We start from the raw sequence: 12,534 nt of genomic DNA, 5'->3' as shown, positions 1-12,534 counted from the left end.
CCCCTTCACTGTTTACCCCTTTTTCCAGATCATTTGTTAATATGTCAAACTGCGCTGGTCCCAGTACAGAAACTTGGGGGACCCTGCTGTTTACCTTTCTCTACTGATCCATGAGAGGACCTTCCCTCTTATCTCATTATGCCTTTCTTTGCTTCAGAGCCTTTGGTGAGGGACCTTGTTAAAAGCTTTCTGAAAGTTCAAATATACTGTATCTACAGGATCACCTTTGTTCACGTTTGTTGACTCCTTCAAAGAATACTAGTAGATTTGAAAAGGGAAATCATGCGTTACCAAAGGTATGTTGACTCTTCTCCACCTTATGTTCACTTGTATCCACAAATTTTGTTCTTTACTATAGAGTCAACCAATTTCCTTGGTACTGAAGTTAGGCTTAGCAACCTATAATTGCCAGGATTGCCTCTGGAGCCCCCCCCCCCCCTTTTTTTTAAAGGCACTACATGAGCTACCCTCCAGTCATCGGGTAGAGGATGATTTTAAGTAATAGGTTACATACCACAGTTAATGATTCTTCAGTTTCATATTTGAGTTCCTTCAGAACTCTTGGCTGAATACCATCTGGTCTTGGTGATTTCTTATTATTTAGTTTATCCATTTGTTCCAAAATCTCTCAATCTGGGACAGTTCCTCACATTTGTCACCTAATAAGAATGGTTCAGGTGTGGGAATCTCCCCCACATCCTCTGTTGTGAAGACTGATGCAAATAATTCGTTTAGCTTCTCCTCAACAGCCTTGTCTTCCTCGAGTGCTCCTTTAGCACCTTGGTTATCCAGTGGTCTCACTGACTGTGGGGGAGGCTTCTTGCTTCTAATGTACTTAATTTTTTGTTGTTAGTATGTGTCCTTAGCTAGTTGCTCTTCAAATTCTTCCATGGCCTGCCTAATTATACTTTCACACTTGATTTGTTGCAACTTATGCTCCTTTCTATTTTCCTCACTAGGATAGGACTTCCAGTTTTTAAAGGCTGTCTTTTTGTCCCTAACCACTTCTTCTCGGTTTTGTGTGGTTCCCTTTTTTTAATTTAATGCTATGATGGGGGATTTCTTTGGCATTTTCCCCCCTGCAAGGATGTTCAGTTGAATTACATTATGGTTGCTATTACTAAGCGGTTCAGTTGTATTCACCTCTAGGGCTAGATCCTGTAATCCACTTACGGCTAAATCAAAAATTGCCTCTTCCTTTGTGGTTCCAGGACAAGCTATTCCAAGAAGCAGTCATTTATGTTGTCTAGAAATTTTATCTCTGCATCCCTCCCTGAGGTGACATACCCAGTCAATATGAGGATAGTTGAAATCACTATTATTGCATTTTCTGCCTTTGCAGCCTCTCCAGTCTCAGAGTATTTCAGTCACCATCCTGGTTAGGTGATTGGTAGCTTATTCCTACTGCTGTATTTTTATTGTTCAAGCAAGGAATTTCTATCCATAGAGATTTTTTTTTGGTTCAGTTCGATTCATTTAAGATGTTTTACTTTATTTAATTCAGCTTTCTTTCACAATAATGCCATTCTACCGGTGCGACTTGTTTGGTCATTCATATATATAGTACCCTGGTATTACCAAATCCCATTGATTTTCTTCATTCCACCAAGTATACACTGTCTATTATATCAATATCCTTGTTTAATTCCAGACACTTTAGTTCATCCATCTTAGTATTTAGACTTCTAGCATGTATGTATAAGCACTTGTACATTTTGCCAATATTCTGTTGCTTGCATTCATGTGTTATTTTTAAATGGGACTTTTTTTTTATGTGTGACTGTTCCTCACTAGCTCCTACCTGTACTTTACCAACTTCTTTCCTGTCCTCTTTACTAAGATATAGAGTTCCTTCTTTAATAAATTCATTCCTAGGAGATGTTTCCACCCAAATCACGTGCTCCTTTGTATCTGTTGGCTTTCCCCTAGACCTTAGTTTAAAAACTCCTCTACAAGCTTTTTAAGTTTACATGCCAGCAAACTGGTTCTATTTGGTTTGGAGGGGGCCATCTTTCCTGTATAGGTTCCTCCTTTCCCAAAAGTTTCCCAGTTCCTACACTTTCATCTTATCCACTCTCTGAGATCCAGCTGTTCTGCCTGTCTTTTTGACCCTGTGCGTGGAACTGGAAGCATTTCAGACAATGTTACCATGAACTTTAAGCTGTTACCTAGCAGCCGAAATTTGGCCTTGAGGACCTCTCTCCGACCTTTCCCTATGTCACTGGTACCTACGTGTGCCACAATCATTGATTCCTCCCAGCACTGCACATAAGTCTGTCTAGATATCTTAGGAGATCTGCAACCTTTGGACCTGGCGGGCAATTTACTGTGCATTTCTCCCAGTCATCACAAACCCCACTATATATTTCTCATTTAATTATGACAGACTGTATTAGCCACAGCAGGGACAAGTGTTTAATGGCACTGCTTCCTGACACAGGTGTAAGTTGTCGGGGAGGCTTCGTGCCCCACAGCAAGGCTGGCATGAATGGTCAACATTAAAATCTAGTCACATGACGTCTGACCTTCACTTAGGCACGTGCTAAATGGAGCCCTCTGGTGCTCTTCTACAAAGCATCACAAGTTTCTTTCACTTCACTAAAAACAAGACTTGCTATACAGCTGACCCAAGCTCCAAGGCCAACTAGAGGTCACAAGCCACTTTGTAATATCTGCCTGAGTTCTCTACAGGTCAGTCACTCAGGGTGCCGGAACCTTTGTAGAAGTGGCGGGTGGGGCAGGGCACACAACTGAGGCTGGGCAGGGGGCACAATTGAAAGGTTCTGCAGGGACATGTGACTGCCCCACACATTGCCTCTGCCTCCACCACCACCCCCAACTCACCTCAGCGGAGAGTCTGCTAAGCAGGCAGCTGTGCTGGGAGTCCAGCAGCAGGGAAGAAGTAGCCGCCTCATGGCAGGCTGCTCAGTCGGCAGCCAGGCACCCTGTTTCCTCCCTCCCCTCACTGCACAGACACTGCCAGGGGGAACTCTGACTCCTCACTGCTGGGTGTCCTTGCCAGAGGCATTCTGAGAGATATGGGGTGGCACGTGACCCTGCATGCCCCCCACCTCACCACACACATTGCCTCTGCCAAGACCAAAGTGGATTCCTGCATCCTTTTTACCCTAACCACTCCCCTCCTGTGCTCCCTTCTTCCCTAACCCTGCACTCCCTCGTGGCACTAACCCCCTGCACCTCCTCACCCCCCAGGTACTTGATGCAGCCAGTCTCATACCTCCAGCGGCTGTACGTCACTCATTGGGAACCAGCTGTGCAGCCCGTCCTCTTTCCGTCCTTCCCACAGCCACTGTCCGGCACCTGCAGCACCGTGATCAGCTCCCCTGTGGTGAAGTGCAGCCCCTTCCAGTGCTGCTCCACGCCTTGCACTTTGGGGCTTGCACTTTGGGGGGGGGCAACACTTCCCCTGCCCTCCCAAATTAAACCCAGTGCCCCACGGTTCTGGCACTGCTGTCAGTCACCCACCATAGGAGCAACCAGATATAATGGATGGGATCATCTCCTCATCAGCAATCCCCTTCCCAGGTACAACCCCCGTAGCCATTCCCCCTTCCTGGTTTTATTAGTTACTCTACAAGCTCTCTTTGCAGTAGCAGCGTGGGTGGAACAGTAACGTTAGCCCTTGCCACAGCTGCTTGTCTGCATGTGGTACAAGGTTATAGTCATTGCACTGAACTCTTTAAAGGGGCCAGGAGTCTCTCTGTCACATCAGTCCGGCTTCTGGGACCTATTTTAGAGTCACCTCTACTGAATTGTGCACACTTATAAATGTATTCCTGTGGCAGGCCATGTAATCATGTATCAAGTGTTTTCCCAATAGTATTTCAAAGGCATAAAGGCTCAGACTGACACATTGTGTAAACACAGTATTTCACCTGAGTCTTTGTAAGGTGGGAGAATGAATCGGCTTGTGTCATAAATATAAAGGGAAGGGTGAACCCCTTTGAAATCCCTCCTGGCAGGGGAAAGCTCCTCTCACCTGTAAAGGGTTAAGAAGCTAAAGGTAACCTCGCTGGCACCTGACCAAAATGACCAATGAGGAGACAAGATACTTTCAAAAGCTGGGAGGAGGGAGAGAAACAAAGGGTCTGTGTGTCTGTCTTATGCTGGTTTCTGCCGGGGATAGACCAGGAATGGAGTCTTAGAACTTTTAGTAAGTAATCTAGCTAGGTATGTGTTAGATTATGATTTCTTTAAATGGCTGAGAAAAGAATTGTGCTGAATAGAATAACTATTTCTGTCTGTGTATCATTTTTGTAACTTAAGGTTTTGCCTAGAGGGGTTCTCTATGTTTTTGGATCTAATTACCCTGTAAGATATCTACCATACTGATTTTACAGGGGGAATTTCTTTATTTCTATTTACTTCTATTTTTATTAAAAGTCTTCTTGTAAGAAAACTGAATGCTTTTTCATTATTCTCAGATCCAAGGGTTTGGGTCTGTGGTCACCTATGCAAATTGGTGAGGCTTTTTATCCAACATTTCCCAGGAAAGGGGGGGTGCAAGTGTTGGGAGGATTGTTCATTGTTCTTAAGATCCAAGGGTCTGGGTCTGTAGTCACCTAGGCAAATTGGTGAGGCTTTTTACCAAACCTTGTCCAGGAAGTGGGGTGCAAGGTTTTGGGAAGTATTTTGGGGGGAAAGACGCGTCCAAACAGCTCTTCCCCAGTAACCAGTATTAGTTTGGTGGTGGTAGCGGCCAATCCAAGGACAACGGGTGGAATATTTTGTACCTTGGGGAAGTTTTGACCTAAGCTGGTAAAGATAAGCTTAGGAGGTTTTTCATGCAGGTCCCCACATCTGTACCCTAGAGTTCAGAGTGGGGGAGGAACCTTGACAGCTTGTTCAGCAGCAAAAGTAAACAGCCTCAGTCAGCAAGCTCTATTGGTCAAGGTTTTGTTCTTGTGTTAAAGGGCAACTTGGGGCACAAGCTAGTCCTTTGAGCACAGGTGTGGAACTTGCCCTTCTCTCCTGACAAGGAAGGAGCTGTTCTTCCTGAGGCAGGTTCATTCCTGCACTGAAGCAGGGATGGAGGGGAGGTGACTTGAACCTCATCTCTTAACTGGTAGCTGGTTTGAGCCTGCGTGTGGGTTATTAGCATCACTATTGCAATGGCCGCTTTGTGCCGCTGCTAGGGTGCTGAATTGCCAAAGTGCTGGACTGTTTGATCCCTCATCTCCATCCGCTGGCCTTCCTCCAGCCTGGCACCTGCCCAGAGTAGAAGGCCACCCTGTGCCAGACAGGGAGCGGCTTCTGCAGCAGCGGCACAGAGCTGTTAGCCACGTTAGTGCCGAACAAACACAAAGCAGGTGTGAGTTTGCCCTATAGAATTTCCTCTATTCCCTTTTGAGAGCCTGATTGGACCTTGTGTCTCTAGCCTTGCCTTCTTATTACACCCTTCAAGATCTAAACTAGAATTAACCCCTTACTTGGAAACAAGCAAGGCCTCTGAACCCTGTGTCAGTCTGTCCTACTGCAGTTAAATCTGGAAGATGTTGGTATAAAGACCTTCTGTACCTCCACATTTATTTGCAATGGTATACTGCAATTGGTGCTAAAGGCAAAGTACCAGACGTTTTCTTCCAGAAAACTTTCCCAGAGAGGACAAGAGGGAAGATTTCTCTCACTGAGAGGGAGAAATAAAAATAGTGGAATTTTAGGTACTCGGATCCAAAACTGAGCAGCTGAATCCTCTAACAGACTGAGCCAAAACCCTGTATCTAATCCCCCAGCTGACCATAAATTCCCTTGCTTTAACTGTTATGATACATACACACATCCAACAGGTTTGTTACACCACAGAGAAATGAGCTGGTGAGTAACTGTGGGAAGGGGAGAGTCAGTGAGAAGCTGGAAGGATTGGCTTCAGAAGCTCATCTTCTGAGGCAGAGAGAGGAACAACAGTAAGCCAGCAGCTAGTAGAGTGCCTAGGTGCATGCCCAAAGGATGGTCCTCCCAGAGCAAGAGTCCCTACTTCTGCACATGTGACACATTCCTGTGGCTGACCCTTCACAAATAGGCCAACAGATGATTAGCAATTGCAGATCGGGGTAATCAATCTGCTTCAGGGAAAAGACAATTGACTACTGAGATCAGAAGAGTCCCCGAACTCCTCCCATGGTCTAGATTCTTTCTCTGAAGCATCCAGTATTGACTAATGATGTAGGCAGGTGCTGTACTCCAGTGTTTCTCAACCAGGGGTACAAGTACTCCTGGGGGTACTCAGATCTTCCAAGGGGTACATCAACTCATCTAGGTATTTGCCAAGTTTTACAACAGGCTACATAAAAAAACACTATCAAAGTCAGTACAAACTGCAATTTCATTCAGACAATGATTTGTTATACTGCTTTATATGCTATACATTGAAATGTAAGTACAATATTTATATTCAATTGCTTTACTTTATAATTGTATGGTAAAAATGAAAAAGTAAACACATTTTCAGTAATAGTGTGTTCTGACACTTTTGTATTTTTATGTCTGATTTTTGTAAGCAAGTAGTGAGGTGAAACTTGAGGTTTTGCAAGACAAATCAGACTCCTGAAAGGGGTACAATAGTCTAGAACAGTTGAGAGCCACTGTTGTACTCAGTGGTAGATCTGGTAAGAAAACCTAAGAATACAATCTTCTCCCTTCTATCTCTGAAGAGAGCCTGACAGTTGCACATGAAGTCATGACCCCCTCTTCATGCCATCACAAATCCAAGCCAACTGCCTTGCCCCAGGGCTCCAACTTGAGACAAAACGGTTGACATTCATTCTAACAGTCACAGTAGTTTATGGAGACCAGAGAATGAGAAGCACAAGCCATGACCTGGACTGGCAACAACACCCACCACAAAAAAGCTGCCAACCACTTAAACATTTATAGACACAGACAGACACAAACTGGAAATGAAAACAATTATCCCAGGAGGGCAGGGACGTGAGGGAGGCCAAGGGCCAATAAAAACAGTTTAACTTTGCGAAGACAACAGAATATTCTACTTGATTAAAACAGGCCACTCTGAAGGGAGAGTGGGGAAAGTGCCCCAGCTTTTGTTGGCTTGTACAGAATGTTGTGCTAAAATGTTACTAACTGGAATATTTGGGATATTAAATTTTTATAAACAGATTTCCTAGTAAGCAGTTATATAATTCAGCACATGTAAATGCAATTCCTCTGCAATTTTTTACGTTTTACATAGTAAGTTTCAGCCCAGAGTAAAGTTGGCAATTGAGTTTATAAATCCCAGAAAAACAGCATTTGAAAGAATAGTGAAGACAATAGAAGCTTATTTAAACTCATGACAGACATTTAAACTAATGTGTATACAGTCAGCAGTAGCAGGTTCTTACCTTACCAGCATCAGGACACAGCCATCACAGATGGCTCAGTTTCCCTCACTCTTGGGTAGCTGGATGATTTGATGTGGTGCAGCCCTCTAGCCAACAGTGAGGTCTCTCTTTTTGGAAGGAACAGAAATCCAAACACCTGACATATTCTTGGCCAACGCCAGGTCATAGCCTTCACCTGTGTAGACATAGGGTTGATTAATACCAATAGGAACGCGTCCTCCTTAGGCAAAACAATCTCTCCTGCACTGATCTCTGTTGGTAATGAATGAAGGGAGACTGAACATCATAGTCATGTACCCAAAATGGGATTCTAGCTTTCAGTTTACATCTCATCCCCTGTATACCCCTTTACCACCAGGTACTTGCTTCATCCTTCCCCATGGTCCTTCTGTATCTTGCCTGTGTTTAGACTGTCTCAGTTCTGAGAGGGAAGGGAGGAATCACCTCCTCCTTACCTAATTCCTAGCCTTCTGTTCTACAGCAAGGCTGCTTCTTACATGCCCTGCCATTCCTTCCCAGCATGCCTTGCTGTCCTGCCCTACAGTCACCTGGTCCCTGACTACGTCTCCCATTAGTCCCTGAAAACTACTGCCCCAGACTGCACTTGTTTGGGGCTGAACCAGGACCAGGGCAGTAGTAGGTCAACAAGGGCACTTAAAGGGTCACTCCATGCTTTGTTACATAACTAGGGTTACCACCTGTCCAGATTTTCCCAGAATTTGTCCCATTTTAAGGTAGCTGACCTGGCAATCTGTAAGGGTGCTCAGCTGTCCAGTTTTATGGGCCCAGGATCATCCCAGATGTCCCTTTTTTTGTATCTCAAAAGTGGCACCCTATACAGAACCCATTTAGAATAATGCTGGTCTAGAAGATGTAAAGGATGAACTATTAACAATGTGACATAATACTGCCTCTCTGTGGCTGGAGGGTTATCCTTAAAATTACAAATTCCAGCTATATACCAGAGTAACTGAGATCAGAATCTGGCCAAAAGTGTTTGAAAAATTCCAAAACTAGTATTAAGATGAAGTTTATATAACTATAAAACTTCATTAAATGATTATTTAGGTTGCAACATCAAGCACTCAAAAATTAGGAAATACTAGTTTTACAGTTGCATTGGAAACTTAATTGTGCCCTTTTGTGCACCTATCCTGTGCACTGAAGGAGGCAGGGGCCCTGGGGAAAATAATGATTGTGTAATTAAAGAGTATATGGTAATGCATACACACAAGGGGGCCAAATTAAGATTGCACAGGCAACCTTAAATCTTGTAACCTAAGTAATGTTCAGTTAATATAGGGGTTTTAAATGCAATTTGCTAGATTTTTTTAAAAAAGGAAAAGTTAAAAACAAGTTCTCTTATGTGCATTTGTAACCACTTCTCCATCATACATCACAAACAGGGCTGGGCTTGAACCCTGACTTTTCAGCACAGATGTCTACTACTTAATCTACAGGAAGACAAGGCTGTTATTCCAGAGGTGGAAAGGACTGCAGGGGCCAGATGCTTTCAGGGTACCCTGGCCTCTGAGTGTGTGTGTGTCTCCCTCTCTCCCCACTTCAAACCAGGAGTTGAAGGAGCTTTTGCTCTGTATGGCATCTAGAGGAAGGGGGATGGGCTGCTGGGGCCGTATGCTGGGTCTGAAGGGGTGGTTGGGGGGAACCCACCTCAGCAATCTCTCCCTCTTCCTCCCTCCTCTCCTGTTACAGATATTTGGTAGCTCCTAGGTGTTCCCAGTACAATGTCTTCTGTTTTGGTGACAGCATGGATCTGGTCTTAGAACATTCATGTCCTGTTAATATTTTGGTGTCAAAGTTTTCCTGAGAAACACAAGTGAGAGAAGGAAAATAATGATTTTCCACAGTTTAGATCTTCAAATCTAAATAGAATTTCATGGGACAAAGAAAAGGCACTTCTCCTTTCCTTATTTCAAAGGTTTGTGTCAAGCAATGGAGGAATAAGAGTGTCTCTAAAACATTTCACAAGAATCTTTTATATGGGGAAGTGCTAGGCAACCCAAAATAGGAGTCGCTACCAGCTCCCCCTATAACGTAAGAAGCTAATGTGCTGTGAGAGAATGATTTATCTAGCCTGGTTGCTTATTAGAACATTTAAAATTTGTGTTGGCAATATAAATAATGTACTCAGAGATGTTACAAAATCTCACGGCTAAGGAGCTGCTGCTACATGGAGGAACTTTCCATTCAATGCGACAGTAGTTTTGAAAGCCTTATCTATTGTGACAAGCTCTAGTTTCCTAGGGTTGCTCATTTGCTGTGGTCCTACTGCTTCATATTTTACCCATTACAGACATTGCATTTGAAGAGACTTTCCACCTCAGTATTCCAACTCTGCTTTACTCCACTGAACTTGTGGGGGGAGTTTGGGCTTCAGTGACTTTGCATTGCACTAGGAAGATGATGTAACCACACACCAGAAGAGCCTGTCTTCTAGGGTCCTGAACCAAAGCACATTGATTCAACGGAAGGACTGCCATTGACTTCAGTGGGTTTTGCCTCAAGCCTCACAATCCTCTTTCCAGCAACAGAGGGCCTACTGAGTGATGAAAAGGCCAACCCTCTTTCCATACTCCTGAAGCAGGGGTTCTGTAACTGGGTTTTCAGCACTATAGCACTGTGACCCATGGAACATCACATTACTGAGCAGTTCTGGCTTTGCTGGACTTCACGGCTGGAACTAAACTGTTCCTCTCCCATATTCACCCCAACATTCTGGTGCATCAGTGACAGTCCATATTCTGACTGGACAAACGATCCCCCAACCATCAGTGCTGGGGAGCTACACACATTTAGCAGTGGCCATGGTGACAGTCAATAGAAACACTTGATCTAGTGTCTCCAGAAAATTAGGAGCTGTAAATCCCTCTGCTGTGGGCATGAAGGTCGTGCCCTCTGAGACAATTAGGGTATATGCTCACTGTGCTGAATACAGCCTCCTTATTAACACTGCTTGGAGACACACAATATAATCACCCCTGGCTACTTAAGAATACCTGATGTTTGTAAAAACAATAAGGAGTCTGCTGGCACCTTAAAGCCTAACAGATTTATTTGGGCATAAGCTTTTGTGGGTAAAAAACCCACTTCTTCAGATACACAATCCATGATGTTTGTGTTTGTCTCATTTGTGGGCCAGAATCTAGTCTCAGTGACATCAGTGTAAATCCAAAGTAACTCCATTAGAATAGATGAGAGCAAACATAATTTGGGAGATTTTCTATGAGCCGTTACATATCAGCTGATGGTTGGCTTTCCACTGTGGGGTACTTTACTCTGTTTTGTTTTAACTCCATCAATGAGTCCTTCAAAACCATCCACCAATGGCTCTGTTGGAAGCTCTGTTGCTTTGGATTCTACTGCGGGAGCTGGTCCTCCCCCAGGACTCCAGCAGCTGTCAGGCATGATTCCAGTAATAATCTGACAGCTGTGCAAGGTAACCTCCTTTTCCCCTACCCAGCTGCGTACAGCATCTAAGATCCTTTTAGTTCTTGGGTATAACATGGTTAGAGGGGGAAAAAATCTACCTCATTTTAATTCCTTATGTGTTTTTCCCTATATGGCCTAAAGTGCAGAGAGATACTAGGCTATGGCAGCATAGCATAATGGTTCCCCTTAAACCATCCCACTGTTTAGAGATGGGCCCAAACTGGATCACACCCTCAGACTTGGGATAAGTTTGGATCTGGACTGAGAACTTTGCCCCTTAGGACTCTCTTTATGGTGGGCACAGACTGGAACACCAAATCCAGACACTCTCAAACATTGGGATAGCTCAGATCTGGACTCTGCGGCTCTGTCCCATATGCATTGTTTTTACTGTGTATAGCTCACCTGCTGCACTTTGCACCTGGGGTTACATAATGGGTCCCTGACCTAGTCATAGGCCCTAGCTGCTATTGCAATGCTAATAACCATCAGCAGCATCTGTTCAAAGAGAATTTGTGTTTGTGAAGATGCACCTTCTCCCCACACAGCTATCTGATACCAGGCTATAACTGATGCTGCATCTCCTAGGCCACAAGATTTGGCAAGGGGCTGCTAAAGAGGGTCTGATCCCAAGCCAATTGAAGTGAATGAAAAGATTTACACTGACTTTAGCAAGCTTTGGATCAGGCCCTCAGTGTATTTCAAAGGCAGTAGTAGAGCATTTTACACTTTCTTCCCCCACTTCCACTCAAAACCAAACAAACCCCAAACCCTTATTTTTGGGACAGAGGCTCAGGACAGCTCCTTGGCTGAACAGCTAATGGGAGTGAAGAATGTGTTAAAGTTCAAGTGGCTTTTGCCTGATGGGTAGATGTTGCCAGTCGCAGGGACGCTCTGAACTAGAAAGGAAGCAGCCTTTCAAAGCCAAGGGATGCATTCTACAAAGGAGTTTATTATAGTATAGCCTCTAATGATCCTATTGATTTTTTTTTTAAATGACTTGTTTCTTTTAGGTGAAGAGTGAAGGCCCCAAGCTGGTGCCATTTTTTAAAGCCACTTGTGTCTATTTCGTCCTCTGGCTGCCAACTTCCAGCCCTTCCTGGTTCAGTGCCCTCATCAAGTGTCTGCCCATCTTCTGCTTATGGGTTTTTCTGCTGGCACATGGAATCAATTTCCTAGTCGCACATCGAAGCGCCAATAGGATCCTAGCAGGGTTAATATTCTCCGCAGTGGGGGATGCCTTCCTCATCTGGCAGGAGCAAGGCTACTTCGTTCATGGTAAGTGATGGCGCCAGGTCTGAAGGGATATAATAGCAACCAGTTAAATTTATCACTGAATAAATGCTCTTATGCAGAGGGTTTATATATTTATTCTTTCATTTTTATTTATATGAATAACCCATTGTCATGGCAGTAGGAAGGACTCATCCCATGCATAAATCTCTTGCACTGAAATTAGAGGGGGTGCATCATGGATGGACATGACCCATGTCCTTCACTGTAATCACATTCCAAAAGCCTGGGGTTGGTTGGTAGCCCTGTCATGGTGCTGGCCCAGCATCTCAGCATCTGTCCTCATTCCCTGGACTGGCAGGACTTGGGAATGTGGCAGAATGACCTCACACCACTCAGCAGCTAGCTGGGCTCTGTGCAATCATCTCTTATACAAGGATAGCTGCTGTGATGTGCACTCCCAAGGCCCCAGTGTAAAGCAGAGAACAAG

The 12,534-nt window shown here is 44.3% G+C and overlaps 1 protein-coding gene across 1 annotated transcript in view; it reads left to right on the top strand.

Moving 5' to 3' along the window:
• TMEM86A (transmembrane protein 86A) overlaps nucleotides 1-12,534 on the top strand; it is an 89,086-nt gene that overhangs the window by 62,525 nt on the left and 14,027 nt on the right. Inside the window, exon 4 of the mRNA XM_048855888.2 lies at nucleotides 11,825-12,089. Coding sequence (XP_048711845.1) covers nucleotides 11,825-12,089 — 265 coding nt within the window. The remainder of the gene's footprint in view (nucleotides 1-11,824; nucleotides 12,090-12,534) is intronic.

Source organism: Caretta caretta, chromosome 6 (assembly GCF_965140235.1).
Source record: "Caretta caretta isolate rCarCar2 chromosome 6, rCarCar1.hap1, whole genome shotgun sequence".
In the NCBI taxonomy this organism is placed as follows: domain Eukaryota; kingdom Metazoa; phylum Chordata; order Testudines; family Cheloniidae; genus Caretta; species Caretta caretta.
Note: the sequence above shows the minus strand (reverse complement) of the source record. Positions and strands in the feature narration are given on the sequence as shown.